The 18,807-nt window shown below is 42.4% G+C and overlaps 1 protein-coding gene across 2 annotated transcripts in view; it reads left to right on the top strand.

The window, feature by feature from the left end:
- PPP1R14C (protein phosphatase 1 regulatory inhibitor subunit 14C) overlaps positions 1 to 18,807 on the top strand; it is an 87,453-nt gene that overhangs the window by 61,706 nt on the left and 6,940 nt on the right. For both annotated transcript variants that reach the window (XM_022559138.2, XM_089922135.1), the window contains exons 2-3: positions 3,991 to 4,074; positions 5,491 to 5,523. In XM_022559138.2, coding sequence (XP_022414846.2) covers positions 3,991 to 4,074; positions 5,491 to 5,523 — 117 coding nt within the window. The remainder of the gene's footprint in view (positions 1 to 3,990; positions 4,075 to 5,490; positions 5,524 to 18,807) is intronic.

Genomic DNA, 18,807 nt, shown 5'->3' on the forward strand with positions numbered 1-18,807 from the left:
TTTTTAACGTGGGGAAATCCCCCAGAGTAGGCTGTGGGTGTAGTCACTCCCTGGTAAGTGATTTGATCTATCACCAAGGATATTCAGTGACACTGCTTTATACAGAAGATAGAGCTCAAGAGGACAATTGAATTTGGACTATTGCTACACTCATTAAAAATATTTAATACCAAATATACACAGGATTCTATGCTTGATACTAGATCGGTCTTTTCTGCCTACGTGTACCTCCATGGCCCCCATCTCTATGTCCTCAGTGGGGCTTTGGTTTCAGTATCGCCGACCTTCAGAACCCACCCTGCTCCACGCTCCTGGCTGAGCCTGACCTCCTCCTGGCCTCTGAGAGAAGTGGGTGGGGGTAATGAGAAGCTCATGGGTTGGGAGAAAATGCCAATGTCTAGGGATTTGTTGTAATCACTCAGCCAGTGAATACTTGTTTTGCATCAAGCCTAGCCCAGGGTTTCCCAGCCACATGCCCTTGGGGCCTGGTAGTGACCTTGCGATGCTAGCTGTTTTCTCTATTCCTGTCAAGCTCCTTTGAGAGGGGAGGAGGCTTTGCTTTGTCTGGGCCAGAGGGTGAGTGGACTCAAGGGCCGTCCCGTCCAGCGGTGTGAAAGGCCCCGTGTCTGCGCTGTCTGGCGCAGCAGTCACTCGCCACGTGTGGCAACTGAGCCCTGAAATGTGGCTAAGGTGACTGAGGAACTGGATTCTTAACTGGATTTCATCTTAGCGAATTTAAACTGAAATACAGCCCAGACCTCAAGGGTTGGGAAAAATGGGTCAGATGTGGTCAGCGCCTGCGGGAGAGCTGAGAGGACACCTAATTGCAGATGCTGCCGCGTGGGTGCGACTCTGCTATGCAAGTAAAAGCCTGTTTGACCAAATCTGGCCGGGCTTCAAAGCTGAACGGTGTTTGCAGGGAAACCCGTGGCTGTGCTGTTCTGCTGGGGGCATTGTTCGCTTATTCTTTTATTTCCTTTCAGAACAGCAGACACAGAGCTCCCCTTAGCTGTGATTACTTGAACAGTTTCTACAACCCGCTTCCTCTGCTTGATTTCATTAAACCATGACATAAATACATACTTGGTGCCCAAACCACGTATAAATGCTGAACCCAAATGACGGTTTGCGGGGGAGGAGTGGGGGAACTTAGGGGGAGGCTGTATAGACTGTTACACAGATTGATACTTGTGGGTTTATCGCTTTTGCTTGGCTTTTCTTGAACAGAGTCAGCTGAAATCGGCTCTGGGTATTTTGACCTCACACGGTGGTTATTAAAGCCACGCCAAGCCGTAGACATAGGTGAATTAATCTTGAGCCACATTTGCTAGAATACACACACAACGTGTGCCCGGCGCTGCTCCAGAGGCTGGATTGCCGTGGCTTCAGCATTCTTTGGCCTGGGGAGGGTCCACGTGGTCCATGTGTGATTTATCCACACTGCAGCTTCCCAGCTGCAATCTGTGTTCATGGGCTGCCAGTTGTTCTGCAATCCAGTGAGTTTCTTTGCTGGTGTTTCAGTTCCCACTGGTCCTTTCACTGTGGAAAGTCTGGCAGACCCTTGAGAGCTGTACCACTATTGGTGGCTCCCCAAATGACTCCCCTCTCCCCCTGCAGTCTTACTTTCAGCCACAATTCCAAATATACACAAAATCGGAAGTCGGGCATAGGCCACATTGGGGCAAGAGAATGCCAGGGTGGAGGGGACGCAGTCGCCAGGGAGGCTGGTACCCATACAGGGAAGCAGTGCGCAGCATCCTGCCTGAATGGAGTACAGCCTTGGGATCCTCCAGCATCCTCCCTGCTGATGGAGGCTACATCTGTACCCATCTCCCTGCTCTGCCTTGGAGGGGGCTTAAAAATGGCATCTCATTTGAAACAGCAGCTCTGTGCCAGTCTGAGAGACAGACTGGCTGGATGAAAGTGTGGGATGGATGGCTTCTAGTGAAGGAGGGGAAAGCCACAGCAGCTCAGCCGGATCTAAGCGGAGGGCAGTGATGCTGTGTTCATTGCCATATGTAGATTGAGTCTCAGGGCCTGGTGCATACTGTCAAATATTCCCATAGGCAGATACACCTCCACCCCTGTAACGTTTTCCTGACATTCTCGGAAGCCAGGTGATTCTGTTTTAGTTTTACTCCTCTCCCTACTCTCCAGTAAGAAGTGTTCTTTCCTAGTTCTAAGGTCATTTGAATTTTCTAAGGAGATATGCTTTTCTTTTTTTGCGGTACGCGGGCCTCTCACTGTTGTGGCCTCTCCCGCTGCGGAGCACAGGCTCCGGACACGCAGGCTCAGCGGCCATGGCTCACGGGCCCAGCCGCTCTGCGGCATGTGGGATCTTCCCGGACTGGGGCACGAACCCGTGTCCCCTGCATCGGCAGGCGGACTCTCAACCGCTGCGCCACCAGGGAAGACCAGGAGATATGCTTTTCTTTTTCCCATTTTTTGTTAGTATTATTATTCAAACTTTTAAAAGAGATTTTAACCTTAATAAGACTAAGATGTTAGATTTGCCCCTCTGCTTTGGGTTCAGTTTTCCTTCTGCTTTATCTGAGCTTTCCAGTATGGATTGCATATCTCACCGTAGTAAAGAAACAAAAGTCAGCACCCCTATTTACAAGGGTTTTAGGAGCTCTGTGTCAGGAACTGGAGGCAGAGACCAATATATATATTTCTTATTATTATTCACAGTGGTGTATAATATCCCTCAGTTTCCTCAAAACACTTGGGTCGTCACTTTTGTGTTGGAGCAGGAAAGAGAATGGTTGAGCACTATTAGTAAATGCATTTTACCAGAAAGGAAGTTCTCAGAAGGTCAGCCTTGCCCCTGAAGACCAGACAACACAGCTGGCACAGAGCGGCTAAGCCCAGGGGTCCGCACAGGTGTCCCCCACACAGGTTTCTCCATGGCTTCTGCAGACACTCCTCGGCCATCCCTGTGGCTGGGACGAGTTGGCCTGCAGGTGACTCCTCGTGGGAGGGGGAAATGCAAAATTACAGCCCTGTCCTAAATGCGATTTTCTCTCAGCGTTCTCAGAGATGTGGGGAAGATCAGGTAACAGACAGAATGTGAGGTAGCCAAGACCTACTGTGGGTTGGAGCTGCAGATTCCAAATCAGTGAGGTCTGTCACCGCATTGCAGCTGGACTTTCCTGCCCTCTGTTATGGACTGGATGTCTTTGGCTGCAGGAATATGAAACTTGACTCATAATAATGGGGCTTTACTAGAATGTTGGTGGGCTTCAGAAGTGGTTTGACTCGGTGACGTTATCCAGAACCCTCTTTCCGTATTTCTCCCCACTCTGCCCACCGTGAGTCAGGCTCTCCCTTCGTGGTTGCACGATGGTTGCCGGCAGTTTCTAGGTTACAGGCTTCCTCAGCTGGCTCTCCAGCAGGGACGCTTCTATTGAAAGAGCTGTTCCCAGAACCCCCATTAGTCTCGGTTGAGTCTGTAACTGAGGTTGGGGTGATATTGACCCAAGAGCCCTGCCTCAGAAATGCGTGGCACACTCAGGTTTTCCCAGACCCAGAGCTAGGAAGGGAGATGCGGACCTCCCCCCACCCCCCAAAAAGAGATCAGGGAAGGGTAGATGTTGGGCAGGAAACTGCAAGTCTCACTACTCTTCCTATAATCTGCCAATCCCCCATTACATACTCAGACGTGCAGTTTTTTTGCCAGAAAGTAGAAAATTGTCATTTTTAAAATAGCATTACTTTCTACGCTTTGTGACTCATATGTCTCCTTTGCTCCCTACTCCTCCCTTGGTTCCTTTTCCCTCCTTCCCCTTCCCACCTCTTCTTCCTTTTTTCTACTGTTTCCGCCTTTCTCTCTATCTCCTACTTCCCATTCCTTCTTCTTTTCCTCCCCTTCCTCGTAGTCTCTTCTTCCCCACCCCCCTTAATTGTCAACGCATCTATGTAACTGAACTAAATTGGTTCGATACAAGGTAGTATCTCACTAAATAGAATGCTTTCACATTTGCCCCCCAGGAAGAAGAAATGCCAGATGTGGAAATTGACATTGACGATCTTCTTGATGCAGACAGTGAAGAAGAGAGAGCTTTAAAATTACGGGTAAGCAGCATTCAAAATCTAGAACCTTTGATGGATGCTTGAATCCACTTGGGTCTCCTGAGCTGGCTTGCACTGATTCTGCCCCGGGGCGGCACTCGGGCAATGGCCGCTTGCAGAGAGAAAGCAATGGGATGCTGAGTATTCACCCTCACAAACTGCATCCCTGGTGATAAGACAGGTCTTGACTATAGTCAGTTCTTAAAGCACCTTACAGATATGAGTTTCTCCAGCCTTAACTTCTTGGGAGGAAGATGGTTCTTTCTTTCCAAGAAGGATGGTTCTTTCTTTCTTCTCTCCAAAGATCTGTTTGCCAGAGAAGGAAGTGACGTCCCATAGTTATATGAGAAGGAGAGGGGCTGAGCTAGAACTGGAGTATCTAAGCTCAGGCTTCTGGTCTTGCAGTTGTGGATTATATCATTCATGGAATTAATTTCTAGATAAGATTGTTTACTGTATAATTCTGTTTAATAAAATAACCTTTATTGGAGTATGCTCACCTGATACAATGGATGTTGAGATGCCCCATGTCTCCTTTGTCCAGAGCAATAAATTATTTATTTCCCTTCCCGCAGGAAGTCAAATCTATCATTTTAAAATCTGCATTTGGGAGTTTCTAAAACCAATTAACCTTTGACCTGCCATTGTTCTTAATGTTCACTGATATTTACTGTTAATGGCTGTTAGTTATCACTGATGGCAAATGATCACTAAAGGCAAGTAAAGGGTACATTTGAATGTGTTTAATGTGTTAATAATTGCTAGTGTCTCTTGAGTGGTGAACAGTCTCAATTTAATGTTTATCTCTTGTTGGTAAATTTAGCTGGGAGAAGATAGCATCCTAGTTCTGAAAGTTACAATACAAAAAACACAAAAACAAAAAACCCGCCACCAGTTCTATAAAAAATGTAATGACATAAAATTTTTTTCTTAAAAGTAAGAACTTGAAAGGGGCTTTGGCTGCCATCAGGTCACCCCCTTTGGTTCCCACGGGAGGACAACCAAAGCCTGCTGAGATGAGACAGGCTACTCTGTGGTTAAATCACAGCCAGGCTCTCACTCTCCACGTCCAGTGTGATTGTCACCATCTCTTACAGGATGTCTCAACTTAAGTGTATCCAGTTCATTATTAACCACATTGGCAGCCAGAAGGATGGGTATGTGTGTGTGCTTCTGTGTGTGTGTGTGTGTGTGTGCGTGTATTCTGAAGAGTGCAAGGCATTCCTGCAAAAGAAGGGTACAAATTTTTGTATCTTCAGAGGACCAACAAATGCTGAAATAAAGTGTGGTTCTAGGTAGTCAATATGAAAAATTGATTTACCATGTTAAGCATAATACTATAAAGATGAAATGATTTTTGACTTCACTTTTAAAATGATACTGAATTTTAAAATAAAACTTCTGTGTATTTCATTCTAGGAAGCTCTCGTAGACTGCTACAAACCAACAGAGGTAAACAAATTACTTTTCCTAAATGCCAAGTTTGAATTGGTTTTTATTAAATCAATTTGTCTATTTTTAAAGCTAAACCATAATAAGCGGGGTGATTATGTGTATACTAAGTAGCCATTATTATCCATAAGTGAAGGGCATGTGTTTGTTTTAAATTAATTAATTAATTAATTAATTTTTGGCCGCGCTGGGTCTTTGTTGCTGCGTGCGGGTTTTCTCCAGTTGCAGTGAGCGGGGGCTACTCTTGGTTGAGGTGCGCGGGCTTCTCATTGTCGTGGCTTCTCTTGCTGCGGAGCACGGGCTCTAGGCACGTGGGCTTCAGTAGTTGTGGCTCACGGGCTTCAGTAGTTGTGGCACACGGGCTTCAGTAGTTGTGGCTCGCGGGCTCTAGAGCACAGGCTCAGTAGTTGTGGCGCACAGGCTTAGTTGCTCCGGGGGGATGTGGGATCTTCCCAGACCAGGGATCAAACCGTGTCCCCTGCATTGGCAGGCGGATTCTTAACCCCTGCGCCACCAGGGAAGCCCTCACGGGTTTGACTAGTACTAACTTGCTTATTTGTAAACCTCAGCACGTCTGGTTCTGGAAGACTTAAAACTAATGGAATTGGGTGTGTTGCCTGCTTTTATATAAAGGCCAAACTTCAGAGGAAATTGTGAGAGGGTTTGGAATCATTTCAGTGAAAGTTTTAGATTTATAACTGGAGAATACATTCTATTAGTGTCTAGGTATGTATTTTTTTAAAGCTTAAAGCTGATTCTGTCATTCATAATTGAGTGATTGCCTTGATTGGAAGGATAAATTTTATAGTTTGTTTGGATATTTGTCAAGTGTGTAAGTATTAATGTAAAAAACAATAGATGTTAGTTTGATTAGACCAAAGCATTTAATGTATACTCTAATGACCAAAAGCTTGAACAGTGTACAAATTAAGAATTTGATCAGTTATGAATATATTGGTAAAAGAGGTACTTTCAGTTTGTTCCTGTGATAAATCAGAGAAATTAGAAGATCCATCAGATGTTTTGTAGTCTGTTTGCAATATCAAAGCAATGATGGTAGGACTTCTGTTTTTTTGAAGTGGTATAATTACAAAGTGAGAGGAAAGCATGCTTTTAAGAGTGTGTAAAATTTAAATGAGTGTGGGGTTTTAGGGTAATTTGGTTTGAGGTCAGTTACTTATTTGAGCTTTATTCTTACAATCTCCAGTTTTCCTTTATATTGATTACATTCTGTATTCATAGAGATTTTTTAATTTTAATTTTTAAAATATATATTTTTAATCAATGTAATACATGTTCATAATTTTGAAAGCCGAAAATACTATTAGGCTTATGAAGAAAAAGTAGGAGTGTCTTTCCCACTCCTTAGTCCCCTTCCCTAGAGGTGTATATTTTATATTTACATACTTTATTTATATATTTTTATACAACAACAATTTTGGCTGTTTCTCTGCTATTTACTCTTTTATTCCTAAATATACATTTACTACTTTCTTTTTCACTTCTTGACTTAAGAGGAAATATGATAGATCCCTCACTCTCCACACAATTCATTTCCCTCCATCCCCTCAATAAAGTTATATAACAGTATTAGTTTAAGTCAGTAGTCAAGGTTCATAATATTATGATTTAAACAAATTTTTTCACTGCTAAGTCAAACAGTAAAATATGACCACTCCTCCTTTCTTGTATGGTCATTTGTTTTTCCTGGAGTTGATAACTACCTTGTCATTTATTTTTGTTTAGTGCCTATTGATATTTTTTGTTAAACTCTCCAGAATCTTTGTCAAACTTGTAATATATTTTTTTGTATGCTCCAACATACAATTACTATTTCTCCATTCCAGGCTTTCTTCCTGGAGTCCCTATGCAACAATCTGGAGAAGTTATTCTCTGGGTTTACTGACTAGCTACTGTCCTGAAAGTTCTGTTCAGATGCTTTGTTTCTTAAATCCCAGTCTTCCTCATTTTAGTTAGAGTACATCATCCAGTAGCTTTTTGAGAAAGGATGCATAAAAGGTAAATTTTTCCATCCTTGCATATATGAAAATGTATCTTGATCAATAGTTTGGATGATGTAGAATTCTAGAATAAAATTCATTTTTAAAACTCAGTTTTAAAGGCATTATTCTACTGTTGTATTACTTCTGTTGTTAAGAAGTCTGATGCCTTTTCCATTCTCAGACCTTTGTAGGTGACCTATTCTTTTCCCTTCAGTTAACTTTTAGGATTATCTCCATATTTTGAAATTTTACAGTGATACACTCTAGTGTGGGTCCTTTTCTATTCATGTGCTGGGTACTTTGTAAGCTCTTTTATTTATTTTTTAAATTAAATTTTATTGGAATATAGTTGCTTTACAATGTTGTGTTAATTTCTACTGTACAGCAAAATGAATCAGCTATATGTATACATATATCCCCTCTCTTTTGTACTTCCTTCCTGTTTAGGTCACCACAGTGCATTAAATAGAGTTCCCTGTGCAACACAATATGTTCTCATTAGTTGTCTATTTTATACATAGTATCAATAGTGTATATGTGTCAATCCCAATTTCCCAATTCCTCCCACCCTTGTAAACTCTTTCAGTCTGAAGATTTATGCCTTTCAGTTCTTCAAAGCTTGCCTTTTATCATTTATTACTTTTCCCCTCAGTATTCTATATTTTTGGCTCTCCTGTTATTTAGATGTTTTACCTTCTGGATCGGACCTCTAATTTCTTATCTTTTCCCTTCTGTTTTTCATTTCCTTGATCTTTTGTTCTACTTTCTGAAAGATTTCCCTGACTTTATCTTCTAGCCATTTTACTGATATTTAAAAGTTTCAGCTATCTTATTTTTAATATCTAAGAACTCTTTTTTTAAATCATTGTCTACTATTTCATTTTAGTATTTCTTCTTATATTATGGATGCACTCGTTTCTTTTCTTTTCCTTTGAGAATATCAGTCAAATGTTTTATTTTCTTTGTTTTTGTTCTCAAGATTATTCTGCCCTCTGCATTTTCTCAGAATCACCTTTTTTTCTGTCTGTTTTTGTCTGTCTTTAGTGATTCTGGGGAGTGTACCCATGTTTGAATGTTAGGACCCAGTACACTGATTGGAATCTGTGTGAGCACAGCTTGTCCATTGGTGGGTCTCACCATGGAGTGAGTGACCAGGTTGCAAATCAGATTTTTTTCAGTGTGTGTGTATATGGAACAGGGGGGTTCCTCATACTGTCACTATCTGGACATCTTTTTTTCTGGAGTTTTTTTTTTTTTTTTTTTTAAGAGTTTGATCCTGTTAACTCCTATCTGAGGGTTGATCATCCGGTTTCAGCCTTTTTGGAAGTAAGGATGGGAAGGTGGCAGAAGACCTCACCATTTAATTATTTGGGGACTAGAACTCCTTTATTTATAGTTAGTTGGGAAGTTAATGTAAGAGTGAAAACAATTAGCCATTTGGAGAGCAGTAGCAAATTGTTGTGAAGGGTTAGACAAGCTTAATGGGACTGTAGTCAGGAAAAGTGATGGATTATGCTGATGAATTAACACGTGATGAGGGGGTAGGGGATTGCTGCTGAGAGTAGATCCGGACTGGGGGGTATAGACGTGCCATTTACTCACTTTATCATTCCCTTTTTCTTCAGTTCTTCTGGGTGGAGAAGTTCATGTTTTGGTGTTTAGGTGAGAAAGGTTGGATATGCATGAGTCCCCCTCTCCCTCGAGGTTTTGCAGTGTCTAGGGAGAAAAATATTTACACTCATTCACAACAGTTAGATGAAATGCAAGGTCTTGTCCTCCTGGAACAAAAGCGTTCCTCATCCGGTCTCTGTAAGGAGGCTTATGAGATGAAAGGATATGGTATTTGAATGCTCTCAGAGTTCCAAAGGGAGAAAGAAGAAAAAAGCGCTGGAATTTACGAGTGAGCCTCTCGTGTTCCTTGTTTAGCTCATGGTTTCTAGGAATGGAAATGGTGTCAAATGCTGGGGAATTTCAGTCAAGCTCATTGATCTATTAAAGAATCGTTTCAGAAAAGTTTGGGTAGTTTTGCCTTTGAGCTTACGTGCATAAGAAACAGATTTTACTGGCCCCTGGATTGTGATGATAGACATAATAGCTTGTGTTTCCCCAGAGCTCTAGAGTTCAGATTGCGGGAACAAGCGTTATCTTATTTAATCTCACAACCGTCACTTGAAGTAGAGAACTCGCGTACCTTGTCTAAGACCTCATAGCAGTGAGCAGAGAGGCCAGGACTCATCCCCGAGTTTCTGACACCTGATCTTGTGCTCTTTCTTTCTATCCTGCCAGTCTTCCTAAGCTGCTTGACTCGGCAAGACCTTTAGGACATTAAAGGACTTTGTCTTATCTCAGCTAAATGCCTAACAAATTAATGATGTTCCTTTTCAAGTCGTCTTCTCTGGAGGTGCTATTTTTTTGATCAAAAGAATTTTACATACAATTATTATGCCACTTTGAAGTTAGAAATGTAAGGAAGCCATCCTTGCGGAATCAGACACGTCTATTTATAGTCTCATTGCAGAGGCTGGGGTGGGGAGTGAGGGGTGGAAAGAAGGCTGGGCTTTGAATCAAGAGTCTTACACCAGCACCGGCAGCAAACGTGTGTGACTTTAAGCAATTTTCTCAACCTCTCGGAGCCTCCATTTCCTCCTTTATAAAAATGGAGGGAATCATAACCACCTCCCTGGGTTTTAGTAAGGGCTGTTTGCAATGATAATTCTCTTAGCCATAACAACAACAACAATGATAATAACAGCTCAGTCATTACTGAGCACATGCCAGGCACTGATCTAATCACATGTATTAACTCCTTTCACCTTCGCAACGGAGCTGTGAGGTTGGCACTATGATCGTCAGCTAGAGAATGTGAGACACAGAAGGCTGCATAATTTGCGTCAGGTGACATAGTAAATAAGTGGAGAAGTCAGGGTACATAGGAAAGCAAATAACATGGAGCTTGACACATGCTAGTTGAATCTGGTTCCATATAAGGCCGTGCTACTCCATTACATATTAAATACGAAAATGCCCAAATTCACTGATAATGATATTCAGTTTGAAGAGCAGACTTTAAAGAAGCTGCTGATTTCACAGAAGTGATATTGTTTTGGCATGCCACTTTCTGTCACAGACTGTGGCTCCATGGTTTCATCCTGTGTGGGTCCCTGGCTAATAAGAAAGGGACTCATGTGTCCCCATGTTGATTCATATTCCAAACTGTGGACCCTTGACATTTAAATCTTTCCTGACTTAGACCCTTTAGAAAACACAGCAGTATAATTGTGGTCACCACACTTAACAGATTAGTGATTAACTAGTAAGAATGGTGTTTTAATTTTTTCCCCTTGAGCAAATGCCATTTCTGATGTAGTTGATATTAAAATAGAGCTGATTTAAAGGTAGAAGAAGGATGTTTCTTCTAAAGGTAGAAAAGGAGTAATTTTGTTTTGGTTATTACTTGGATTTGAAGGATCCTAGTGGACATTGTAGAAATCAGGGAGAAGGATGTCGAGGCCAGCTAGCCAGGCTAGAGAGGAGCTTCTTTTCTTATTTCTCACTCTTACTTCGCATGGTTTCCAAATCTCAGGATCACGGAGGAGCGCTTCCATTGTACTGGGATGGTGGACAGAAAAATGCATGTAGTATGGGCTTGAGGGCCTCTCTCTTACCATCTGTTAAGGGAGTTGCCAGTTCTATCTGTGGACTTCTAGAAGCCTCTTTTTATAGTTAAAGGTGGCTGTGCCATTGCTCTCTGATAAACATCAGAGTTTTCCTTCTGATTTATTTCCTTTCTGTTATATGGAGGTCGAGGCACTACCTATCATCTTAGCGATCAAAGCCTGTAAGTTGATATGCATCAGGGGTTCACTCAGGATGACTCAGTCTGTGAGTAGGTGGTGAAAGGCATCTTTGAATCCCAGTAGTCAGCTGGGTCATGGAAATGTCATGCCATGTGACGGTACAGAAGAAGGATGTCTAATTATTGTTTGCACATAGGAATTGACCAGAGCTTTCAAAAAGGCCGGCCTGCTCTGTTGTTCGTCCTGCGTTGGTGGTAGGAAGGCAGATTCTCCTTCTTTGCTTTGGTGTCACAGTGACTGCATCTTACTTTTCTGACAGGCTTTGGTGATAGCCATTGTCAACTCATACTACTCACGTCAGTCCTCTATCCATTTAACATCTTTTTTTTTTCCATTTAACATCTTAACCTGTCGTTTAAAACATTGTTCAGTTTATGTGTACATGGAAGCACTCCCAGCCCCTGATCACTGAGCCGACTGCAGCAGAGAGAAAATATAAACTGGGAGAGGCTGGGTGAGTGACTGGAGAAGGCATGGCTTGGCATTTTGCTATGTTCTCTTTATTCATTTGCTCAACAAATGTTTATTGAAATCTGCGTGCCCGTAACTAATCTAGGGACTTAGGGTAGTGAATATGTGATTGTTAAAAACAATCTCTTAGAAGGACACAGCCAACTATGGTGAGAATTTCAATGCTCAAAGAATATTACAATAGGGATAAAAGGACAGAAATGCCAGGGTGTCAGCTTATCCCATGGTTCTCTAAGTTAGGAACCAGTTGCTTAATGGAGAGTGACTTTAGGGGATCTGTACTCTGCTAGAAAAAGCAGAAGAGGCAGGCTACATGCAGGGAAATCTACCCTTTGAAAGCTGTCACCATCAGAACGATGTTTCTGAAAAGTGAGAATTGGGAAATTACAAAGAAAGACCCAAATCAATGAGAATGATATTCTAGTGGTTGGAGCCATTGGCGATGAGAGCCTAATTATGTCTTAGTGTAATTAGACAGGTACATAATAAAGAGTTGGGATTTATTAGCCAGAAACATGGGAAGCTTCACCTGTGGCCCAAAGGATTTTAGTCCCAGTATGTCAGTTGCTCACACACGTTCATTAGGCCTCCTCTGACCAGGGGAAAAGAGCCGGGATGTGCTGGAGCTGGCATTTGGACACATTTTGAGTCGACATCCTGTGCTCTGTCTCTTAATTCTTACTAGGTGAGCACAAGCTCTACTTTGGAGTATTTATAAATCTGATTCTGATTCTGTCTTTATTGAGGAAAATCAACCCTGAAATATTAGGAAAGCTTGCCAAAGACATGTAATCATGGAGCAAAACTGCATTTATTTCCTGGTCTAATTCAGCACTCTGCAGTGTTAGGGAATGGTCCCCAAGACCATCCTCACTTCTGACACCAATTGCAAGTTCCAAGGTCCCCAAACCATACTCATGTTTGCCAATTTGCTAGAAGGACCCACAGAACTCACTTAAAGTTGTCATACTCACAGTTAAGTTTTATTACAGTGGAAGGCTACAGATTAAAATCAGCAAGGGGAGAGAGATGTGGGACAGAATCCAGGAAATTCAAATGCAGAGCCTCAGGCTGTTCTCTCCCAGTGGTGTCATGGACAGTGTTGATTCCCTCAGCTGTGATGTGTGTGTTATGTACAGAGTAGCCAATGAGGGAAGCTCACCTGAGCCTGGGAGTCCAGTGTTTTTATTGGGACCTGGACGCGTAGACATGGTTGACTGTGCATGTAGCTAACCTCAGTCTCCAGACCCTGGGGATATAGTGCTGATACCACATGACCTGAAGTGTGTCGTCCCCCCGCCCCCGAAATCACACTGTTAGACTCTCTTGCATGGCCCAAGGTCCCCGGGTAAACAAAGGCACTTTTATCAGGGAGGCATTTCAAGGATTTAGAGCTTGCCACTGGGATTCTAGGGCAAAGACCAGACTTCCTGTAGGGCAAGGTTAAATTCTTTACTACACTCTTAGAAGCAGGATGACCATGAGAATAGTGATAATGATGATGAGAAGAGTAATTGCAAGGAAACATCAGGAAAGAAGAAAGAGATGCCACTATAGGAAGAGCCACATGCATCTTGCCTTTGGGAGGCTTTCCCCCTCCGACCTCCCCCCGCAAGAAATTAATGATTGTTATTTTATAAAAGACTTGGTGGAGGAGGTACAGGCTTTAAAGGGCAGTGGACCTTCAAATGGTTGGCATTTTCCAGTGATTGATTGTGATTTTATGGCCTTTTCTTTTTCCATTAAATTCAGAATGAATGATCATGTTTTAAAAGCTGATCAACCCTATATTAAAAACAGCTTTACATTCTTTTGTGTTTAGACTTAAACGGACAGAAGAAAGAAATATGAGTTAAAGACAAGTTGACACATGACTTTTGGATTTCTATATCTTTAGCAAAGGGAGTCACAATCAAAGAAGCAAGTCTCAAACAGTTTAGAAATGGGGTTCTTTCATTTAGACAAGATTCATGTATTTGTAGTAAATAGTATTGTTCTTCACTGATAATGGGACCCCTGATGAAAGTAGTTTGTTTAGTGATTATAAAGTGGGAGATTATAATTTTGCTGAATTTACTCCATTGATAATTTACTGTGGTTGGATTACTTACGTGGACCTTACGTTGAGGGAATTGCAAGTGTACGGATTGTGAGAAACCCATTAGTAAGTGAAGGAAGAATTAAATGCCAGTAAGGTTGAATCTGGTGAGGGCAAATGAACTGTTCTGCTGCATATAAACCAGGGTTAGAATTTGGGTACAAAATAAATTAATCTAAGAGCAGTGGTCTGAATCTCTAGAATAGATTAATGGGACTGCTGTCACCAGCAGAACAAATTAATCTTTAATAGTGGATAGTCAAGAAAATAAATAGACAGAATAGTGTCAGCGGTTTTAAGTTGAAGGTGGGGAAACCAGGATGCTGTTAAGACCTTCAGGAATTCATGTTGGCAGAAGTCATTATAAGCACAGCAGGCACAAACGCTCACCCAGAGCAGATTCATAAACCTCTTTTCAGTTAATGAGAAACAGGATCAGTTCTGGTGTGCCCTGTCAGCAAACGAACCTCTCTAAAGATAAACCCTCCCCCCTCCCTCCAAGAAAGCAGGGGAAGTGAAGTATTTCAGTGATGAGTGATGATGGCACTCGTGGTACTGAATAATGCCAGTGGCTGCGGGGAGCAAATCCCAGCATCACACAGGGATGGGGTCGCCCCCGAAGCTGTGTTCCTCAGGGCTGATTCACTGCGTGCCCCTTTTGGCCTCCTGTGTGACCCCGATATCCAAGCCAATGAAAGTTTACAGTGTGATTTTTAAATGCTTAGCCAGTTCTTCGGGTGAGGACATTTTGCCATTTGGAACAGTTTTCAGGTGTTGCTAACACGTTTGAAAAGAGGTGCGTACTACCTACCCTTCCATTGTTCTCACGTATCTAATCTTTGTTGGATCTAGAAATTCTTCTCATAGAGCCTGGTGACTCTGGTTCACAATACTGTATTGTATGTTTGAAAGCTGGTAAGAGAGTAGATCTTAAAAGTGTTCAGCGTAAGAAAAAAATTGTAACTCTTTGTGGTGATGGATGTTAACTAGACTTACCGTCATGATTATTTCGCAGTATTTACATATGTTGAATCATTGCATCATACTCTTGAAACTAGTATAATGCTATATGTCAATTACATCTCAATTTAAAAAAAAAGAAATTCTTCTTTCTCCACCCGATCACTACTTCCCCCATTCCCATGTCATCTGTTGGATGTCAGGCTTTTGGAAAGAAGCGTCAGGTAGCTATGTAGAACGTGCGCGAGGTGACTTGATTTGCCGTCGTTTGGCAGTGAGGCTCAGGACCTGGGGCAGATGGGCCTGTGAACGTGCATTTTTAGGAAATGACTAGTGCATTGATTGGGGTGACAAAGAGGAGGCAGCACACGGGGAAGTCGCTGACTCCCATGGATCCCACGCTTCAGAACCATCCCCTGCTGTTTCTCCTCACCCCGGTTGGTACTCCGTGTAAGGGGCGGGTGGTATTTTTCTGGCAAGTAGGTAGAGCATCCAGCATTCTGCTGGGTGCCCTTGTTCGGAGCTTGCATGATCTACACGATCACTGTGGTTGGTGGCACCATTCACCGAGCTGCGGTTTTAAGCATTTCTTTGGAAAGTCCTTTTGTCAGGAAATACTTCCAATCAAAGGGCTACCGCATAATATCCATTTATCTTGTTTATCTTTTCCAATGACTTGAAATGCTTGAAAGAACATGAGTGCAGTTAAATCATGCACAGAGCAGCGACTTGCAGTGATACCCTGGTTTCTCCTTTTCCCCCTTTCCGTTGGACCCACCTTCCTTAAAGCAGAGCAGTGTCATCACTGAGTGTAATGGATGAATCACTTCACTTTGAGCGACTAGGGAAGGGTCCCAGACGCCTGCCTGTGGTGTTAATTACAAAATGCGCATCCATCTGCCGCCTCTGGCGCAGACCCCAGCAGGCAGGAGGGGGTGGCAGCTGAAAGCCACGGGACCCAGGAGGGATCCGGGACAAGAGCTCAGAGAGAGTGTGGCCACTGCGAGGCCATGCCCTGTGCCAGCGCCACACGGCCAAAACTCCAGAGCGAGGAGGGACCTTGTGTTCTCATGATGCTGCCAGATCCCTTCAGAAGTGTACTTTGGCTTCTTTCTCTCTTAGGAGTCTCTCTGTAAATCAGGTGGCTGCATGTCATATAAAGTCAGGTTTCCAGGGTCACTGGAAATGTTTCTTTTCTTTCTGTTGCTTCTTTGATCTCTTCTGTACGTGTGTGCGCGCGCACATGCCTCCCTGACCCCTCCACCCCCAGCATCCTAGGCTCCGCTCTTCTCCAAGTGCTTCTCCTTTTCCCTAACTCTCCCAGGTGGCCTAATGTTCCAGGGCTGAAAGGAGACCCTCTAGAACCTTCCTCCATGGTAGCTGGAGCCAGTTGATACTTTGTACAATTCCACCCTCCCCCATTGATATACAAAGATTCTTGGGTTGCCTCTCTCTGCTACTTCACTTTAATGCCTCAGCTGTATGAATTAATTGCTTCATACACACATTTCTTTACTTTGCAAACCTTTGCTGAGCACCTCCTGTATATTAAGCTCCACGCTAGGAAAACAAAGAGGAGTTGGATCCTTGCAACCAAGTAGGAGTGACAAGTGTGCACATGAATTATCTTCCATGCTTTTTAACTATATAAATGATACTTTGCAAGTTTTCTCAGCCTGCTTATTGTGCCCAACGTGAGATTTGTGAGATTTGTCCATGTTGATACAGGAGGCTCTAGTTTATTCATTTTTATTGCATTCCTGTGCAGTAACATTTTAAAAAGTGTGTATAGTCATCTTTATTATAATTCATGAATACATTAGAAACCGACATGGATCTCTTTAGTAAGACATCTAGATTCTCATGGGGATCTGCTTTCCACTCGTTAGAAAATCCTCTGTTTATTTGAGAATGGTAAAAAAGGCCAATATCTTAGTGTCATTATGACAAGTCTTCACCTCATAGGAAACCTGAAAGGGTCGCCAGGCCTCCCAGGTCCTGCGACTATACTGTCTTAGCAGACCTGCCCACACTCAAGTGTCTTCTGGAATTCCTTATAAATTTCAGTGGGCGGGCTTCCCTGGTGGCGCAGTGGTTGAGAGTCCGCCTGCTGATGCAGGGGACGCGGGTTCGTGCCCCAGTCCAGGAAGATCCCACATGCCGCAGAGCGGCTGGGCCCGTGAGCCATGGCCGCTGAGCCTGCGCGTCCGGAGCCTGTGCTCCGCAGCGGGAGAGGCCGCAGCAGTGAGAGGCCCGCGTACCGCAAAAAAAAAAAAAAAAAAAAAATTTCAGTGGGCTCCTGGGCAACAGAACATTCTATTACTCTGCTGGCTTTTAAGGTGCAGTTCCAGGGTTAAATAATTGTGCCCAAACTTAACATTTTCAAACTGTCCAGGCTTATCTTCCAAAAATAGTGAATTACTCACTTTACCAACTCTCCTTGCCAAGTAAAGGACCCCAAAGAATTAAGTGTTAACTGCAAAGAAGTTAGGCGAGGCTTCTCTTCTCTCCCCAAATCAAGTTTTTTGGAATCCCAAGAGAATGCAAGTACTGCAAATGCAGGGCAATGGTCTTTCCCGAAAAAAGCAATAACATTCTTATGTATTAATATACTATAATACACTTATCCTCTCTTCTGCTGATACTCACTTAGGCTGTCTTTGTTCACAGACAACATGATTGTCTATGTAGAAAATCCAATAGAGTGTACAAAAAAGTTACTAGAACTAATGAGTGAGTTCAGCAAGCTTGCAGGATACAAGATAAATATTTAAAAATCTATTGTATTTCTAGATACTAGCAGCAAACAATGTAAAATTGAAATAAATGCATACCAGTCACAATAACATAAATATGAAATATTGAATACTTAGGAATAAATCTGACAGGAGATGTGTAATATTTGTACACTGAAAACCACAAAATGTTGCTTAAACCAGACTTAGATGGGTGTAGAGATATACCATTTTCATGGGTGAGAAGATTCATTATTGTTAAGATGTCCGTTCTCTCCAAATTGATCTATAGATTTAATGCAGTCTCAGTGAGAACCCAGCAGGTTTTTATTGGTAGGCATTTACAAGCTAAATAACTCTAAAATTATTAAGGAAATTTAAAGGACCTAGAATAGTTTTGAAAAAGATTAATAAATTTGGCTGATTAACATTACCTGATTTTAGGACTTCTTATAAAAATCTATACTTATCAAGACGGTGGTATTGGTGTAAGGACAGACACATAAATAGATCAATGACCCAGCCATTCCACTCCTAGGTATTTACCCAAAATAAATGGAAGCATATTTCATACAAAGACTTGTACGTGATGTTTTAGCAACTTTATCTGTAATAGCCCCAAACTGGGAATAACTCAAATTTCCATCCACAGGTGAATGGGTAAACAAGTTGTGATACTTCTCGAAAGTGGCATGCCACTTGGCAGTACAAAAGAAATGAACTATTAATACATGCAACAGTATCACTGAACCTCAAAATAATTATGCTGAGCTAAAGAAGCCAGACTAAAAAGTATATAGTGTTACAATTCTGTTTATAGAAAACTCAGGAAAAATGCAAACTAATCTATAGTGACAGAAAACAGATCAGTGTTTTCCTGGGGTAGGAGGAATAGGGAGAGGAGGGAGGGATTGCCAAGGGAAATGAAGAAACTGCTGGAGGCATTGGATGGGTCCATTATGTTCACTGTACAGATGGTATGCTCATAGTAATTTTATACTTTAAATATGTCTAATTTATGGCATAACAATTATATTTTAATAAAGCTGCTTACAGAAAAGTCCCTGGAATCCTTTTAGTGTTGAGAGCTTCTATCCCAACCATTCTACTGAACCTTCTCTCCTCCAGGACACAGTGGCCCCTTTCTTGCCTCATCCAAT

The sequence above is a fragment of the Delphinapterus leucas genome, chromosome 12 (assembly GCF_059928025.1).
Source record: "Delphinapterus leucas isolate spDelLeu-1000000601 "Yukka" chromosome 12, BTC_Dleu_Yukka2, whole genome shotgun sequence".
Taxonomy (NCBI): Eukaryota; Metazoa; Chordata; class Mammalia; order Artiodactyla; family Monodontidae; genus Delphinapterus; species Delphinapterus leucas.